The sequence below is a fragment of the Phoenix dactylifera genome, chromosome 12, assembly GCF_051530095.1.
Source record: "Phoenix dactylifera cultivar Ajwa chromosome 12, Ajwa_hap1_PhDact_Kaust_v1.1, whole genome shotgun sequence".
NCBI lineage: Eukaryota > Viridiplantae > Streptophyta > Magnoliopsida > Arecales > Arecaceae > Phoenix > Phoenix dactylifera.
Window position 1 is genome coordinate 20,733,587 of NC_143201.1, and position 19,244 is coordinate 20,752,830.

Genomic DNA, 19,244 nt, shown 5'->3' on the forward strand with positions numbered 1-19,244 from the left:
GCAAAGATCTAAAGGAACCATAAAGCAAAGATGAACCTGGGAACGGTCGATTGATGAGGATGAGAGAGAGAGGAACCAGGGCATGGCACTTGCCGGCCTAGAAGGAGAGTTGGCCGCGCTGCAGAAGATGGAGTACCTGCAATTACAGAAGAAGAACTCCTCTCTGTAAGGAAGCGCCCGGAAGCACCTGCAATCACCAAGAAAGGAAAGGGATCTGCAAAAACCCCCAAAAATCAACCCTCTGGTTTTGGATTGCCAAGAAGAAATCTCGCCCTGCATCAATGTCATCGATCATCGAGATCTTCTTGATTGATAGAGCTCCATCCGACCTCTGGCCTCCGGCAAGGAGGAGTCCACCCTGGAGTCCTGCACCAAGTGCCCCTGCTTCGAAGCCCAGGCGAGGACCGCAAGGACCCCTGCCTGTGCGAGATCCTCACTCTCCAGCACGTTGAGGGAGACGTAACACAAGAGAATCAACGCCTCGGTCTGGAGCTGCTCCCCAAAATACACCAGCTGGACGAGGTGCTTGGCCCCTTCGGCTTCGATGATGGCCTTGGAATGCTCGACGCAAAGGAAATTCTCCTTGCACACGAACTTGGTCAGGGCAATCACCGCCTCCCTCGACACGATGGCTTTCCTCTCGTCCAGCAGCCGCACCAGAGGCCCGATGATCCGCGTCTCCGTCGCCCGGAAGGTCTTCGACAGGCAGCCGAGAGCGGTGATGCTGAAAATCAGAAGATCGTCGAAGATGCCCTTGTCGGCGATCCGGAGGAGCTGGTCGACGACCGCCTTGGCGGCAGGCGAGGTGGGCTTGAAGGCGGAGTGGCGGAGGTCGGGGTTGTGCTCGAGGACGCCGATCGGAGCTCGGGAAGCGAGATGGAGAGGCGATCGGAGCTCAGGGACCCTTTTGAATGAGAGGAGAGGAGACGAGACTTTTTAAGGCAACTAGGGCATCAATCGGGAGGGTTGGAAAGGATTTGGCCTACGACGACGCTTATAAGCGTCGTCGTAGGTCCAGCTTACAGCGACGCTTAAAAAGCGTCGTCAATTCTAAAGATGTACCGACGCTTTTTAAAAGCGTCGGTAAAATTTGGCGCTGATCAAAACTATCCCGATGCTTTTCCCTAGCGTCGGAAAATCTATCTTTTCCTGTAGTGAATATACTGGGTTAGGCTTGTATTCATAAGGTACCCAAAAAAAGTTTTAGAGTGAGCCAAACCCAAATTCCATATGGAAGAAAAAGAGATATGTTGAGGTTTTCTTTTTCTTTCTATGGGATTCGTACTGACCTATTTCAAAGACATTTTTGGATATTTTGCCTAGTCAAGCTTATAGTCAGTGATCTTGCTGGTTGTACTGGTGCAGTCCACAAATCCTACAGGATTTTCAGCTCAATCCTGTTGAAAAATCCAAATGGGCTCTTAATCTCATAGTTAACAATTTTATTCAAGATGAAATGTGCGATCAAAAAATAAAATGAAATTAGATATAGGTTACACCATGACTTATCAATCTAGTTGAGGTTTCCACTGTCATATATTTTAGTTAGTTTGTGAGAAATGTGAGAAATGAATGGATGACGTAAAAGATCTAGAGGAAGAAGATGGATAACTTTTCTGGGTAGATTGCCATGCATAGTGATTACCATGACATTTAACCAAATATGATCAAACTTTGCTGCAACACTACCAAATAACATCCGATCTGTTCTTTTCACTCGTTTTTCCTTATATGTTTTGGCATGCCCCACATTTGATGGCAGAAGATGGCACCTTCTTGCCTCATTAAATTTGTTTGGGACTTAGCTAGAGTGAGGTATCTCTAGGTTTGGTCCAACAATGGTTGAACAAGAATGATGGAGACGCGTGAAGATTGTTGATTGCAAGGGTTGTTGATTGAAGGACATTCTAGGGCTCATGCTATGGGGGGAGTCCATCCTAGCCTAACTAAAAGCCTACAAGGAAGTCCTGCGCCTACATCAATCCCAAATTATCTTTCCCAGCGAAAAAAAGGAAGACAGTAAAGAAGAGAAAGGAGAGCAGGCTTTTTCTCAGACTATGAAACTCCCTGCATGGAATACTTGGTCTTAACGTCGTCCTCCACGTCATTTACCTCATTGCATGCATGTAAAAAAAAAAGAATCTAAGAAAAAATTTGGACCTCTCCTGAGCGAGGGTTATTTGACCTTGTTTGTACGCTACTATTACACGCTTGGGTCCATGCGCTCCCTAGCCTGAAGTTCCCTTTACCCGGGAAGAATCTCTTCTCTTTGTTCTTCCTTTCTATGTAAAAATTTCATCTCACGAACAGTGCTGACCGGAGGTCTTTTGATTCAGATTTGGCCTACCAGTCCATATTGGAGCGACCTTTTGGGTAGTTGTTGGTCCACCACTTCCCAGGCAAGCCAAGGTGGTGAGCCCCTCGGTCTGCTCATCGGTTTCTTGTCGAAGCTGGATGCCAGTTGAGGCTTAAATTTCAGAGCGCTCTGTGTAACTAATTAAAGTTGGCTTTTCGCACTAAATGTATAAAATGGATAAATTCTGGCCTTTTCTTAATAATGTGGAATTAGGTACAGAGCATAATTCAAGCTGAGGAGATTTCCAAGGGAAAAATGGAGTTGATCCTTATATCAACCAGCTGAAAACTCTCTCTCTCTCTCTCTCTCTCTCTGTGTATGTAAAAATATATGCACACAAGTTAACTCCTCGGAAAAAGAGTTAATGATTCATAATCAATTTCAAGATTCAAAATATCGAACATGATCTACGATGTCATGAATATCTAAAAACCAAAATTCATATGTTTTGGCGGTCCTTAACCTAATCATCAAGTATGTGTCAAAATGGATAATTTTTGTAGCATGATTTTTTTTTATTGTGATTTAATTACAAAATTTATTGATTTTAAATCTATATACATTTTAAAATATATACATCATGATCTATAAAGTGAAATTTTAATTTATATCCCCTATCATATATTTTACATTTTACTACAATTGATAATGCTCATTTTTATGTGGATTTGATACATGGATGACTATTTTATATTTGAATTTTATTTGTTTAGTATTTTTGTAGTATAGATTATATTCAACAGTTTGAATCTTTAATTTGAATGGCCTATAATTGATTTTAGTTAACTCTTGTCACAAGAATTTAAGGCAAAGTTTGCGATACTCGCATAGCAATAATTTATAAATTGACTATTTTGCCCTTCACTCTATATATATATATATATATATATATATATATATATATATATATATATATATATATATATATATATATATATCGTTAAATGTTCTAATACACTAAGGGATGTGATAGCCTATTGGTATTTTATTGCTTAGAATAGGTAGTGGAGAGCTATCTTAAAGCGATGGGATAGATAAATTGATGAAAGGAAGAACACACATAATAGGTATTCTTGCTTCGCCTCTTTCTAGGGGTTGCATTGATCTTCTTTTTGTTACGGATTGATTCTTCAAATCGAGCCATATTTTCCTCTATTCTTATTTATAAAGAAAAACTATTTTTACATGAAATTAAAGAAAAAGGGTGCATTAACAAAAGGAGAATAGAAATAATTTCTCCCCTTAATTCTTTTATTTATCTATTATCCTTCCATATATCTTTTTTACTAATTTTAGTTGCCTGACATGGGGTAGGGTATACTTCTATTACGTATTAATAATGGTTTAATTAAGTAGGTTAGTACAAATTGAGCATACCGAAAATAGTTACTGGTCAAATAGTGAGCCTCAGCCATAATCAAATAATCAATGTGCTGATGTTTAGTAATGGAACCATTGTGCATAACAGATTCCAATAGCTAGCAGTCTAGGTTACCCTTTTGGCTCATGGTTTCGATACATATGGCTAATTCGAAGGAGGTACCCAAAGCAGCTGGTTTCCCATACCTAGAAGAGGAGAATGCATCATAAGGTAGCTAGTTAGCAAGTCACCCTTAATTACTATTGTAATAGGAGTATAACCAGCTCATGGCAGGGAACCTATCCTTGAATCGGGGGAAAGCAATATTCATCCTTGAACTAAAAATTACACTTTGGGACGATTATTGGGGCAGTGAAATAATTTATTTTTAAATTTGGATAGTTATTTTTGCACTATTTTTTAAGCATCAGAAAGAAGATCTTGCTTTAAGACTATTTCAATGATTTATACATGAATTTCAAAGTACCTAGCAGATTTTGAGGATTTTATATTAAAATTGAACTAAGTTTTCTGCACAGATTTCATAGCAATGTTTTGCTAGTCTTGAAAAACTGATTTTGCAAAGGATTTAAAGGATCTTTCAACTAAAACTAATGTAAAACTTCTTATTTTTAATAATTGAAGATACTATTTGGCAAACTGCATAATTGCAATATTCGATGATAAATCTATATTATTACGCTTGGCTTTTTCAAGCATGCAAATATTAGCAATTATTAAGATAATCTGGAATTCGTTCTTAGATTTTGGATACTATTTTGTAGAAATTAGTAATAACCACATCAAATAAATTTATAAATAATTATAAAATTAAATAATAAAAGGAATCTATAAGGCGTGTTTGGAACAAGGCATGTATTTCAGAAAAAGGAAACTAGTACATACATGCTTTGATTAAGTAAATACATGAAAAGGCCTATAAAAACCTCAATGGCCTATCTATGCAAGTCATTCATTTGGATCAGGAACTCTTTGGCTTCAATAAACATAAGAACAATTATATTTAAAGATCTAATATGAGATTATTAAATATGGTTTTAATAAAATTTTTCAACACAACTAGTGGATAATCAAAAATGTTTTTAATCATGCAATTCATGCATTAAAAAAAAAAAAAAGCCCTCCCCACCGAGCGTTCGCAAGCTTTGCATGGGGTGACGTGTCATTCATGGGCCCGTAGCGTGCCGCCTTGCATGTATGAACGCATCTAAGGCGAACCTTCCGTGCCTCCGTCGGCTTCACTCATCGGAGCCCGACGTCCCTCAGTTCGTACGTCCGTCCACGATCCCACCGCCTTCACGGTAGCTAGCCTACAGTCCCCCCGTAAATCAAGAGCGAGAGAAAAAGACAAACAAGGTTTCCACCGGATCGTCCGCCGGCCGCGACAAGCGGCGCCAGCCCTCTGATCCATGACCCTCACCAGTGGACCCTTCTCTGCCGTGGGCGAACGGGCGCCCAACTACCCCGGTCGCATCAGCTCCTTTTTGATCAAATAATAATTTCCCAAAAAAAAGAAGATTCTCGGCATCAACCTCGCACCTGCACTAAGTGTTCCCCTTCCCTGGTTTCAGTGTACCACCACTGGGGTACGACATCATGTGTTTTTTTTGTACCAACCCATTAGTTTGGCCTTGGACCCTCCTGTTCACTTAGGCGGTCTGATCTTCTTCGTGCTGCCGTTCTGATCATAATGCTGCTCTGGCGGTAGGTTCATTTACACATGGGAGTAATCATTACGTTGAGTGATGGGAGAAATCGTACGGACGTTACGTTTGTTTAAATCTTTATTACTACCGAACGCTCTAGCCGATGGATCATGATCAGAGGGTTGTGAGGTGGTGTCATGATCCAGGACGCTAGGTCCGTACACCTGTTTGCAATCATTGTGTTCAGTGGCGGCAGAATTCGTGTCATTTTGATCACATTAAAACGGACGATATGAATGATTTCAGAACTTTTCTGCCGATCGATCAGGATCGGATGGTGATGTCTCATTAGCTCAACTGCGGCCGGACGGTGGCAACATCGTAACTTGGACGAAAATTAGTGGTAGGATGGTAAATTCGTGTGAAGCACAATTATTACATTCCGACCATTATGCTTCGGGTGGTTCTATATACACCCCCCTATTGCTAAGGACACCCCCCAAAAACCAAAAAAAAAATACCCAAACTAACCTTTAGTGTAATTACCATATTGCCCTTAAAATTTTCTCAGTACACCCCCACCCCTCAAACCCCCCTTAAACCCCTCGATCCATTTACATCGTTTAGGCGATCTTTGAAGGAGATTTAAGCCCCATTCGAAGCATGGACAAGCAACTAGTGATTTGGGACGAAGAATCGGCCGCAAAGGTACGTGTTCCACCTTGTTTCGAAATTTTTTTTTTTCACGGTTCGTGCTCCGTTCGGCACTGGATCGCTGAACAAAAGGCTTCTGTTCGGCTGAACAGTGCCGAACAGAAGCCTTCTGTCCGGCTCTGTGCAGCCGAACAGAAGCCTTCTGTCCGGCTCTGTGCAGCCGCACAGAAGCCTTCTGTCCGGCTCTGTGCAGCCGAACAGAAGGCTTCTGGTGCCAAATCGCGTGCCGTGCTGAATTTTGTGCCGAACAGATCCTCTGATTCATTAATTCTTGGTGATAAATTATTTTATATGTAGGGCTATGCTACAACCGAATCGAGTATAATTGGATCAGAATTTGTACTGGATTACACAAGCGAATTTACAACTTACGAGGTATTATAATGTATTGTGCAATTTTGTATTAGTTTAGCGAGCTATTTTTACAACTGTGTACTTACATAAATTGTTTAATGTATAGATCTTCAAGAGTAGAGAGGACTTGTGTAATTGGTGTCGTGAAGCTGGGAGGCGAAATGGTTTTGTTGTTGTAATCAAATCATCCGATGCAGGTACCATTTCTAAGAAACCCAGAATTACGTTAGGTTGTGAGAGGGGTGGGACGTACCGAACCAAAAAAGAAAAGCGAATAAAGACTGCCTGTGGGACAAAGAAGTGTGGATGCCCTTTTGCATTAAGAGGAAAGAAATTGGATACTGCGGATGATTGGATATTACTGGTCGTATGTGGAGTGCACAATCATCCCGCTGCAGAGAATCTGGAGGGGCACTCATATGCAGGGAGATTATCTGAGCAGGAGACGGAATTGTTAGTGGATATGTCGAAGAGTTTGGTTCGTCCAAAGGACATATTATCCACATTGAAGGAAAGAGATGCCCTCAATGTTACGACTATCTACAATGTACGTCAACGGTTTAAGGTTGTAGAAAAAGCCGGGAGGTCTGAAATGCAACATCTATTAGGTAAATTATCAGAGGCTAAATATATTGAGTGGCATAGGAATTGTACATTGGGATTCGGCCCTATGGGGACCAAGATACATTGGGTCGGCCCATGGGGCCGAACCAATGTATTTTGGTCGGCCCCATGGGGCCGACCCAATTGCAGCGGGTCGGCCCCATGGGGCCGAACCGAAGGCACTGGTTCAAAGAACCAATGCCGAACGATTTGGGGAGGCGGGGGGGGGGGGGGGGGGAGCTACCTCGAGGTGGTCGTGGAGGCGCCGGCGAGGTGCTCGTTGCTCGGGAGATGGCCGGGGAGGTGGTTCCGGGAGAAGCCGGCGAGGTGGTCGGAGATCGGGAGAATGCTGGCGACGAGAGGGAGAAGGGGGGAAGGGGGGGTTTTGGGCGTTGGCGAGGTGCTTTGGGCGGAACAGTTCAAAGGGAGACGGAGGGGGTTTGGCCGCCGGCGAGGTGCTTGAGGCGAGGTTTTTTGGGCGGAAGGGAGAAGCCGGCGGGTGTTTTGGAGGGGAAGAGCGGGGTGGGGGGGGGGGGTTTGGGGGGTGTAGAAAGCAATTTAGGTGAGGGGGTGGGGAGGGTGGGGGGTAATTTAGGAATTTTTAATTTTTTAGGGGTGTCCTTAGCAATTGGGGGGGGGGGGGGGGGGGGGGGGTGTAGAGAGTATTTAATTTTTTTTTAATTTTTGGGGGGTGTCCTGAGCAATAGGGGGGGTGTATATAGAACCACCCTTATGCTTCCCACCAAACGGAGACCGGACGTAACTAACCCCGCGCCGGTTCTGTGCTGGGCTGGTGGCGGTGCAGTAACCGGCAACGGTGATTTCTACCGGGCCAGCCGGTTAACGGACCCGTCGCGTTACGATTCGACCGCCCGAGCTCCTTTCCCGCAACGGCCAGATCTGGTTAACGTCCCTGTCTATGATTCCGTCCCCGTTAACGGGAAGGCGTTACGCACCACCTTAAAAGCACGATCCCGCCGTCAAACCGGATCTGATCAGCTCCCACTCCACTCTTTCCTTCTCCAGTTTTCAGTTCCGCCGCAAGAGGGAGAGAAAGAGACCCATTCGCTCTACTCTTCCTTTTTCCAGTTTTCAATTCCCCCGTGAGAGAGGGTGGGAGGGAGGGAGAGATATGAGGAAGTGCAAAGAGATCGGAGATGTCGCAGTGATGGAGGTGAGGACGCGGGCGCGGAGGACGGCCCTTGCAGCTGCGGCTGCTGCTGCTGCGGCGGCGGCGGCGGCGGGGAGGGGCAGAAGCTCGAAGAGGAGGAAGGCCGTGGTGGGGTCGGGAGAGATCCAGATCTCGTACCTCCAGCTCCGGAGCCGGAGACTCGTCATGAAACCTCGGATCACGACATCCACGGCGAATTCCGGCAGCCGGCGGTGCCCGAGCTCCGAGGTCGGCCTGATCTCCCGGCACTGTAGCAACGTCTCCTGCGAGGCCGCCCCAGAGGAGCCCCCTTCGCCGTCCGGTGACCCGGAGGTAAGCCCTACGCGACATTCTGCTGGAATTCGAGCTCTTTCATTTTTTTTTTACGAATTTTACGTTCTTGTCTTCTTCTCAGGACAGCGAGGTTCTGGACACCGCGGCGCGTTACTCCGGGTGCAGCAGTGACGGGTTTCCTCGCTTTTTCTCTCTCTCTCTCCCCCCCTCTCTCTTCCTCTCTCTGTGTATGCGTTACTACAAAAACACATTTCTCATGGAGAAATAAACATCTTATATATTTCTTTTTTAAAAAATGATTGCTTAAATTCCATAGGAAGGAGACGACGCTGTCGAGTAGCCGAGTAGAGGAATGGAGCGATCTGGAACCGACGGTGGAGAGGACATCGAGGAGGCGATGGAGAGCGGAGATGATGCCGTCGGAGGCAGAGATCGAGGAGTTCTTCGCGGCGGCGGAGAGAGACGAGCGGCAGCGATTCGCCGCCAAGTAAGTTCCCGGCCCTTGCGGCTCACGATAGCAATATCATTGGCAGAGATCCTAACCTGAGCCTCCTTTTTCTCTTCTTCTCGTCGTCGCAGGTACAACTACGATATCGTCGACGACGCCCCGGTGGAGGGCCGGTACGAGTGGATCCGTATCCCATGAAGTGAAAAAACAAAAAAAAAAATCTGGAAGGAAAAAAAAGAAAATGGAAAAAGGGCTTTGCAAAATTTCTTTTCCTTTTTTTCCCCTCTAATTTTCAAAAATTAATGTACAGTTCTCGTATCCACCGCTTTCTCTTCTGTAAGAAACAACCCCTTTCTCTGTACGATTTTATTCGGAGAAGCTTCTGAGCTGAAAGCCAGAGCCCTCTCTCTCTCTCTCTCTCCTTTCTTGTTTTCTTCAGTCGAAATGCTTCGCTCTAAATTTTCGTCCATTCCTCCCTCTGTGTCACGGTAACTTTTTTTTTTCTTTAATTTTCCCTTTGAATTGGGTTTTTGGTCTGCCGTCGTCGGATCGGACGGCGGTTATGATTTTTCCTCTTACTTATTGTTATTGTTGTTATTATGTTTTTGGATTTATCCGTTGCTGCGGAGGGAACGAAGTTGACGTGGCTGATAACGGCATGGCTCGAGGTGGGCGGGAGCAGGAGGAGAGGGCGGTGACGCGACACCAGTCCGGTGCCGGGAGCCGAATAAAATAAGGGGAAAGTGGCATGGAAGGCGACTGTGCACATGGTGAGATGCCGTGGTCCTCCTCCTCGAACCCTCGTCATAAAATAATTAATAAAAAATAATAAAATAAATATAGTAATAAAAAATAAATTATAAAGTACTTTTATATATAACATGCAAAGCATATGCCTCGTAGATTAAAAATAGCGATTTTAATCAGATTGATTCTAATTATTTAACACTCACTATATAACAATTGAATATATGTCATTGTCTATTATATTTACTTACTGTAGGTGTCTAAGCAGCATAAAAGCTGCAATTTTTACCCATTAGTTGTACGGGCGTTAGTACATCATATATTATATTCAGTATTTTTTTTTCCTCTGGATACTAAATGCCTCTCATGTGCATCACACCAATCTCATGAATCATACCTGGGATGTGGAGTGACATGCAGAGCCGTGTTGAATTATAAGAGTTGACACCTTGGATTTTGTCATGAAGGGAGATTTGGAGGGTGATGGAGATATCTAAATCGTTTCCTCATTTTATTCATGGATGAGTGTGCTATATAAACTACGTGATTAATGAATATGATAATAATTATGGCCACCAATGTTATCGTTACGAACGTCATTGCTCTCATTACTAATATTTAATATGCGAGCGCGTACAAGAGGGTGGAACAATAGAAAAATACCTAGGAAGTAGGTGAAATCATATTATGCACGGCCTACAACAGGTGCCCATGCATGTCAATCACCGCCGTATATCTTTGTAGCGATGTATCAAGATAATTATTTAATAAATGAGATCTATTAAAAAAAAAAAAAAAGCGTTGTTGTGATTGATGGCATGCATCGTTTGCACAACATGTAGGATATAATGTTTTTAGAAAGCAGCATGAGATATGTGCGGTGGGCAAGAAGAACAACTAAGGAATATGTAAACTATTCCTTTTTACTAAAACGGGTGATTCATGCATGCAATTCTAATACAGATATATTTAAAAAAGTCAAAAAACAATAAGTTTCGAAACACATTACGCAGCTCCCTTTTCCAAACTTAAAGAATATTTCCGAAATGGTTAGCCACATACGATGCCATCCATTCCGAAACTCGGTTGGCCTCTTTGTACATATGTTTGGCTATTACAGGCTATGATTTAGATATCTCGAAGCAAGAGGTGATATCCATACCTACCGCCCCAATAATCGTAGCCGAATCAGCCTCAATCAGTTACTGTCTTCCGTTAAGGGTTTAAGTCGTGGGAGTTGGAGAGTGTCGGACTTTTAAGACTCGTTTGGTTCACGGAAAGCATTTTTTTTCATAGAAATATGATTTTTAGAAAACAGATTCCTAAAAAGAGAATGTCTGGAAAAGTACTTTTAGCATATTTGGTTGATCATGGGAAAGTGACAGATTTTCAGAGTGTTTATATTTGGTTGACCATCCACTTTCTTGGAAAAGTTATGTGTAATTCCTATTATACCCTTAATAAAAATTAGGTCTTTAATGCTTTGGATTAAATAAGGATCCTTGAAGGGCCTTTTTGAAAAAAAATAAAAATATTTCGATTTTCGGCTCACGGAAAAGTAACTTGTCCATGTTTCTCATGGGAAAGACTTTTCCATGAAGGGCTCGTTTGGTTCGCAGAAAGCATTTTTCCTCATAGGATTATGATTCCTGGAAAGCAGATTTTTGGAAAGAGGATGCCTAAAAAAGTACTTTTGGCATGTTTGGTTGACCATGAAAAAGTGACAAATTTTCAAAATGCTTCTATTTGGTTGACTATCCATTTTTCTGAAAAAGTTATGTGTAATTCCTATTATATCTTTAATAAAAATTAAGTTTTTAATGCTTTAGATCAAATAACGATAGCTAAAGGGCTTTTTTGAAAATAAAAATAAAAATTTTTCGATTTTCGGCTCACGGAATAGTAACTTTCTCATGTTTCTCATGAAAAAGACTTTTCAATGAAACATGTGAATCATATTCCCACGAAAATACAACTTTTCCATTTCTCTCTTTTGAAAACTCCAACAAAACAAGAAGCATATCCTTACTTTTTCGTTGATCACATTTTTTCTCCTTCTTTTCCTGTGAACCAAATGAGCCCGAAATATGAAAATCATATTCTACGAGAATATAATTTTTTCCTCTCTCTTCTTTAAAAACTCTAATCAAACAAGAAATATCTTTTTATTTTTTTGTTGACCATTTTTTTTTTCTTCCTTTTTTTTTGCGAATCAACCGTGCTCTTAGAAAGGTCATGGAGCTGGGTAACGTTCCTTGCCAAGTGAAGCGAGAGGATAGGCGAGGTAGGAGGGCAAAAAGTATTCATTAATTATTCAACCGTGTTGGGAGACTTCAGCCGTTTAGTCCATGGAAAAAAGTTCGGGACGTGCACGACTGTATGGAAACTTCAGGACTATGTCCCAATCCTTGACCCCCGCTTGGCACTGCATATAACTCAGGGTATGGTTTTGTTGCGACAGTTTAATTTGGAAAGCGACTAATAATTTTTATATGACATCGTGTCGAGAAAAAGCTAGCAGTACTAACAATTTTTATGTGGCATTATGGATTTATGATCGACGGGGTCTGTGAAATCGACTCACTTTAAGTTGCTTTATTTGACTCCGATTTATTGTACAATATCATGGATATGATAGCTGTAAATGTGAAATTTACTTGGATTTATTTTTATTGGCATTATGTTGCATGTATTTGAACAATGGGAAATGTGAGACTTTTGGCTGGTGTCAACAGCCAAGTGGTATCAACTTCTTCTGCTCCTTCACCATTGATCATCATGATAATCATCATCACCATTACAACAGCCGTTGGATGTATTGCAAGTTGCTAAAAATTGAAAGGAAAGGATGGGAAAATATTGAACACAAAATATCAATCTAGAAATTTGACATACACAAATATTTGAAAGAAGCACCCACAGACCAATCCACAATGATGCTAGAGTGAGTGATCCCCCCCTTCTTCTACATTGCATATCTAGTTGCGGAGGAATTTATTTGTAACATGGAGATTGGCAGAACTTAAAGCACTTAACCATGACATTTGATTATTTATTGAAAACAGATGGCCATACAATCAATTAAGTTATCCGTAAAACTATTTTGTGGCCTGACATATCAATAGACCTGCAACAAATTCAAAATAAGTGGGTTAAGATTTGGTGTAAATGGACCTTGGTTGTAAACGGGTCGATCTAACTTAACCTGTTTAATAAATAGATTGGATTTAGGTTCACAATGCTAACCTGTGTAAGCCATCCCGACTTGTTTACAAATTGGATCTAGTCACCCTACTTGTTCAAGACTCGTTTAATTCATTTATATTATTTAAGACCCATTTAATTTACTTCAAATCTATTTAATCTATTTAACTTGATTATTAAAGGGGTTCCAGCTCCATATTTAATAAAGAGGTCGTTTCAGTTTTGGATGTTTGATATGTTTAATAACTGGTTAGATTCAGGTTCAGAAGTATTTAAGCCAACCCGCATCTTGAGATGATCATATCTCACCCAACACAACTCATTGCCACCCCTACTGTGAGATAATGACAAGAAGCTAACATCACAAATGCAAATCTAGATGTATGTATGGTCAATGTGGAAAATAAATATATTGTTTGCATAGAAATATCTAATATTGTTTGCATAGAAATATCTATGTACTCATTCGTAAAGATCGCATCATCTTTGAGTTTATGAGTTGCATGCTTCCCAATCTTTTATGAGATAAAGCATGACACTTTGATGCATGAGTCCTGCATCATCATCATACATCAAATACCTAATTTTGACCCACACAAGCAAAAAATACTTAAATGTCCTAACTCATGATGCATTTATTTGAGTGATTCATGCCCATACACTCAGTTATTTGTCATGAGAATCATATGGATCAGTTCCTAAATTCGTTTCTGAAGCCATCTGTCATGCTCCACCGTTGGCGTTCCTCAGGATAAAAGTTGAGATAGCCTCCTCATTCCAACAAAATATCCGAACCTGTTTGCAGTCTCTGTAAGACAGCAATAAGCTCAAATGAGAGCTTGAGAAGAGTCAGAATCGATCCAACCGATCATTTATGCAGATGTACACAGCATCAAAGCTCTTGGTGTTGTTCTGGGCTACATCCTTTCTGACGTTTGTGTTCCAAAGAACGTAGAAGGGCGGGATGTGCATATGATCTGAATCCTGGAATAACAGATGAGAGGTATAAAGTGAAAAAAAAAAACAACAAAAAAAAAAGAAGATGAACCGCACTTTATTTTTTGTACAGAATTACGTTATGAAGGGAGAGCAAAGTGTTAATGGAGGAAGTTAGACGCTTCCCCTAATTTACTAAAGAAAAGTGACCAGATTATGTACAAGAGAGTGGGTACAAGAAGAAAAGAAAGATGAAAGAGAAGAAAAGATAAAAAGGAAAGTGAGAGCAACTCTTTATGTGGTTTATCCATGCTCCTGTACAAAAGGAACACTTGCCTCAACGACTTACCCTAAATTAAGGTCCACATGTACTGGGATTTCAGATATCCACTGAATTACATGCCACATTATTTTATTTTTTTCAATATAATAGGAAAAATTTAACTCACAAAAAACCATAGGATAAAATTAACTAAATGAAAGGCCCAATGGTTATGTAGTGAGAGAATTCTAGCATAGCATCCACTTGGGCATACTTGCCTGGCAACTTATTTGAATTTCCACTACTAGTACACTGCCTCCCCATTTGGCAGGGTAGTAAACTAGTAATCAATAGGCAGTCTTGTTCATTTCTCATATTAGGTACCATACCTCAATCATATAAAATTAATATAAGACAAGAAAAACCCACTTCATAGACTTTAATTTATCTAAGTAGATACTGAACCTTAATCATGTAACATTATTCTAACACAGAAAAAAACCCACTTCATGTACTCTTAGAGCTGACGCCACTGCTTCTAGCTTCACGTATCTTCCATCTCTAATTCTTTCGAACCAAGCCGCAACTGAGGCATCAAGCTCGCCTATAAGAATCATGACATCCTACCGTTCATCAAATACTCCTATCAGTTATATATGATACCAGTGATGAAACCATAGGCATCCATGAACCAGTCACATGCTTCACAAGTGCCAAATGCCAATCCTAGCGTAAGGGTGAATGGTTCCTCTTCCTGGTTCTCATGTTTGTCATCATGTTCTCAGTAGATTGTTCTTTCTGCATGGAATGATATCCGCTCATACCTCTTAGAGGCAGCTTAAGCTCTTCCACAGTCCCGATGGACACCGACGAAGCCCTGCAACTACTTTCTCATATTTCCCTCATGGCCTTACCATGACTGCTGGTTCTCCTATCTGACTCAGAACACCTGTCAGTGGAGCCAGCTTTGATATCAAGCAACTATTGGGAGATGAATCCATTTTTCGTATTTTAAAAAAAAAAAGGGGGAATCCACATATGCATCTTCAAACAATGCTAGCAAATCTTTCCTCCCAACCCACCCACAGAAAAAAAGGCCAAAAGAAAAACAAAAGAAGACAGAAAATAGATATACAAATTTAAACAATACTTGTATCTTGTATGCTATATTTATATATCTAATTGCAGATTTCGAAACCTTTACTTTGCTTTTCATTTCATATGGTCACATAATTACACAACAGTAATTCTGTTTCTGATGGATATGGTTCAACACAGCATTCAACAGAATAAGTATAACATAGAGATCTATGTACTCTTCTTGCACTTGTTAAGATATGCTTGCTTAAAAGGCCTAAGAAACAGCATTTAAGCTTACCGAGCACAGATAATTATAGGGCAAATGCAGGAATTATAAAGAAAACAAAATACCAGATTTAGTATTGTATCAATCCCAAGCTCTTGAGCCATAGGAGGATCTCGGTCAAACCCTCATTCAAGCTTCTAGGACTATAACCTAACTCTTCTTTGGCCTTCTCACAGGAATATGCCCATTGATGTCCCAATACTCGCACAGTCTGCAATCCGGAGCACAAAAAAAATCAATTTGAACTAAACAAAGGACCCTGATAAAGCAAAAATACAGAAATACAAAGGGAAACCAATGGAGACATACTGGATAACTGATAAGTGGGAGTTTTCCTGTGATTCGAGAAAAGAAAACTGATATCCATCCATAGATTTCTATCACCCATAGTGGGATGTGAAACCACGGCCTCTTTCTTTTCGTGATGAGCGCAGCCATGTCAAAAACATGTTTGAAAGATGCATTTTCTCCAGCCAGAAGGTACCTTTCACCTACTCTTCCCTTATGCATTGCTGCTATATGTCCGCTGACAACATCTTCAACATGGCAAAATGATGTCCTATCACTCCCACTGCCTATATAACCAGGTAAGCGTCCATTGAAACGTTCAATCAGCTACAAAAACAAAAGTAAAAGGGAATATGAATATGGTGGCACCTACAACTAATGCATCGTTTCATTATTATTGCTCCAAAAAAGTGTACATTAAGATATGAAAATAGTAATACCATTCAGCATACAAAAATAACAAAAGGCCAAAATAACAGAAGCACAAGGGAGCATCTTAATAAAGTCAACAAAACTAATAGTGGAAAACAAACTACTTTCCTATCATGTGAAAATCATTTTAATCAATTTTCTGATTTGCTTTGATGTTTTTATTTTTTAAAAAAACTAGGATGATAGGAAGCCCTAGCAAATTTGGGTTGAAGGCAAGCTTGAACCTAGGTCATGATATCCAACACTCAGCGACTTTGCCAACTCAACCAGTTGGCATCCTTGATATGCCTTGAGATGTTCAAAATTATGACCCTGTGAAGAATTGGTTATTAGCTTGCATACCACAATTGGAGAATGTTATACCATCCTTGGATCAAGTTAAATCTATCCAGATAACCCTAAATGAGATACAAAACCAGCAGACGTAGATCCATATCTTGGCACAGTTGACAGTAGCATCAATTTTGCATTATTTATTTAATTTTATATCAAGATATTCTTTGTGGAAGGTCAACAGTAAAATTAGAAAGGATAAAATGAAGAATGATATACTGGAGGGGCTGTAGGAGTTGCAACAATTGAGGACAAAGTGATGGAAGACTAGTAGAGAAGGTATTCTGGATGTATAAAATGAAAACCTAAGAAGGATTCAGTAAGGATAGGTACTCAAATCTTTGAGCAGGATTTAGCAAAAGGAGGGAAAGGTTCAAGGAAACATGGATGGAAGTTGTGAGGAAGCATTTGCAAAAGATAGCAATAACATAAGAGGTAGCCCTTAATAGGAATAATTGGCAAATGATGATTCATAAAGACAACCTCAAGTAGTTGGGACAAGGCTTGATGATTATGGTTATGGTTGAATTCCTTATAATGATCAGTAATTACGTTCCCTATTAACCAACACAATCTTTGTTTTCATTCTCTATTGCTAGGAGCTTAAATACCAAATTGGAAATCAGGTTTTACAAAAGCATGCCTTTCTGAAAAACTGGAATGCCCAATGTACGAATTTTCCCCTGCTAATTCAAGCAAGCAAAAGTATGGCAGTGTCAAAAAGACCCACCAACAGGAGATCATGAGACCATGAATCAGGACAAAGTATAATGCGAAAAGGAGTTAGTTTGAGATAACATGGTGAAAACTCTAAATGAAGCAAGGTAAAGAATTTAAAAATTGTACATCATTATGCTATATTATTTATCTACTTTTAACACTATTTAGTGGAAATGATAGGTCATTTAGAAAATGAAGATCTCATGCTTCAAGACTCACTTAAATGTATGAAACGCTATCTGATTCCAACCAGATCATCAAAATGGTAAAATAAAATACTAAAAATCTTACGATTCGTGCAACAATATTTCCAGTTGTAATTTTTCCAGGACCATAAATGACTCCTGGATAGAGAAGAACAACTGGTATCCCATCTGCTGCAGCCTGCAATGCAATCCTATCAGCCATAGCCTTGGATTTTTCATATTCTGTGCAGAATACCTTCCCCTGATGCATCTGTAATATATTGAATAAAAGAAGTAGAAGTGACAACATTTGTTAATTAGCAGTTACTTTGGCAAACTACAAGAGCAAGGAACCATGACTGATTAGGAAAAAAAATATCTACAGGATATAATCATTTTTGTCCAGGTGATCAAAAAAATGGAAGAAAAAAAACATCCATGATAAGATGCTAGAAAAAGCACCAATTTGCCAATAAGAACTGCTCAGATTGGAGGGTGTTACCAAAATGTATGCCCAGACTCAACTCCGCGAACCTGACTGGGAGATGGCATATGAAACTCAAATTTGATTCATTTTTCATTCATAAAAAAAGATATGATAAACCTTGAGCCTTGCATCTTTCAGTCTTAGCTTGTAATTAGTGAGTGCATATTGCAAAATCTCAAAAATAAACAATAGCCTGAAAGTTTGTAACAGAAATTAGCGACAACAAAACTTTGAAACCTATGAGGCAAATCTAAAGATAAGTTATGCACATTAGTCTATCAAGGAAAAGAAAATGCATATTAGAGCTAAAGATAATCAGACACAAAAATAAGAAATCCAAGTTTGCTTAGCTTCTCATGTAGATTGACAGGAAATTTGTTTTTTTACACGAATTAATTGATTTGAACTTAATCTTCGACTTTCTGGTCTTTTTTGTTCTTATTTTGTACATTGATTAGGCTTGCATATCACTTTACCATCTATCAGCAATCATGTGGTTTCCAATTAAGTCATCTTTAGAATTCGATCTTTTCTTTCTGTTATTGCTGTATACAGGGAGGCAAGCGCGTGCAAGAATTGATAAATCATATTAGCAGCAGACACTGCTCCATTCTCCAACCAGACAACTATTATCTAGATTCTTACAAGTCATGACTTCCATTATGATTTATGAGCACTAGAAATCATACAATCATGGACAGAAAGTATAACATAAAGGATGAAATTGTTGCATCAAATTCAAAGAATTTGATTCACCTGCTTCTCGTCTGCAACATATCCATCAGTAGGACCGAGAGCGAAAAATGACGACGTATATATTATCCTCTGCAGCGTCTCGGTCTCTCTGAAAGCTTGCAGCACATTCTTCAACCCTCCGACGTTGACCTGGAGTAGAAACGGAAAGAGGATCGAACAAATCCATCATACACCATTTAAGGAAACAAAATTTTTTGGGGAATAGAATGATCCAATCCAGGGCTCACGGCGAAGAATCGAGATGGATCGGGGAGCCAGGGTTCGACGAGGGCAGCGGTGTGGAAGAGGAGGTCGCAGCCGGAGCAGGCGGCGATGAGCGAGGGGAGGTCGGTGACATCGCCGTAAGCGAGTTCGAGGGAGGGAGGGAGGGAGCTGAGATCGCTGCTCCGCCGCACGAACGCCCGCACGGCGTGGCCCTCCGCCACCAGCCGGCGGCAGAGCCTGCCGCCCAGGTACCCGGACGCCCCCGTCACCACCACCTTCATTCCCGGCTCGATTCCCATCGCCGCCCCTTATCCCTCCACTCTTGATTGCAAGTCGTCGCAATATCGAGCGGTCGAGCGGATATCAGATCCTTTTCTT

The 19,244-nt window shown here is 40.8% G+C and overlaps 3 protein-coding genes across 7 annotated transcripts; 1 reads left to right on the top strand and 2 right to left on the bottom strand.

Annotated features, from left to right (window-relative positions):
- Positions 1 to 291: 291 nt before the first annotated feature.
- Positions 292 to 2,117, bottom strand: LOC120111994 (uncharacterized). Its single transcript, XM_039130569.2, has 2 exons — positions 2,113 to 2,117; positions 292 to 904 (listed from the first exon to the last, which is right to left on the bottom strand). Exons 1-2 carry the CDS (start codon positions 2,115 to 2,117, stop codon positions 292 to 294), a joined length of 618 nt encoding a protein of 205 aa, XP_038986497.2.
- Positions 2,118 to 8,038: 5,921 nt separating this feature from the next.
- LOC103701808 (uncharacterized) lies at positions 8,039 to 10,191 on the top strand. 3 transcript variants are annotated; one of them, XR_015972176.1, is made up of 5 exons: positions 8,039 to 8,537; positions 8,620 to 8,723; positions 8,815 to 8,985; positions 9,078 to 9,434; positions 9,585 to 10,040. XR_015972176.1 is itself a non-coding variant. In XM_008783987.4 (4 exons), exons 1-4 carry the CDS (start codon positions 8,187 to 8,189, stop codon positions 9,142 to 9,144), a joined length of 642 nt encoding a protein of 213 aa, XP_008782209.3. In that variant the 5' UTR covers positions 8,041 to 8,186; the 3' UTR covers positions 9,145 to 10,191. The 3 variants fall into 3 exon arrangements, 2 of the variants coding, with proteins under 2 accessions (XP_008782209.3, XP_088565104.1); XM_008783987.4 differs by having other exon boundaries at positions 8,041 to 8,537; positions 8,620 to 8,672; positions 9,078 to 10,191; XM_088708978.1 differs by having other exon boundaries at positions 8,042 to 8,537; positions 9,078 to 10,191.
- Positions 10,192 to 13,279: 3,088 nt separating this feature from the next.
- On the bottom strand, positions 13,280 to 19,244 carry FLDH (NAD(P)-binding Rossmann-fold superfamily protein). Of its 3 annotated transcripts, XR_015972175.1 has the most exons (8): positions 18,890 to 19,204; positions 18,663 to 18,791; positions 17,526 to 17,690; positions 15,771 to 16,076; positions 15,527 to 15,672; positions 14,920 to 15,044; positions 14,561 to 14,718; positions 13,280 to 13,881 (listed from the first exon to the last, which is right to left on the bottom strand). XR_015972175.1 is itself a non-coding variant. In XM_008783988.6 (6 exons), exons 1-5 carry the CDS (start codon positions 19,163 to 19,165, stop codon positions 15,532 to 15,534), a joined length of 1,017 nt encoding a protein of 338 aa, XP_008782210.3. In that variant the 5' UTR covers positions 19,166 to 19,244; the 3' UTR covers positions 13,280 to 13,881; positions 15,527 to 15,531. The 3 variants fall into 3 exon arrangements, 1 of the variants encoding a protein (XP_008782210.3); XR_003384645.3 differs by having other exon boundaries at positions 14,561 to 15,044; XM_008783988.6 differs by lacking the exons at positions 14,561 to 14,718; positions 14,920 to 15,044 and having other exon boundaries at positions 18,890 to 19,244.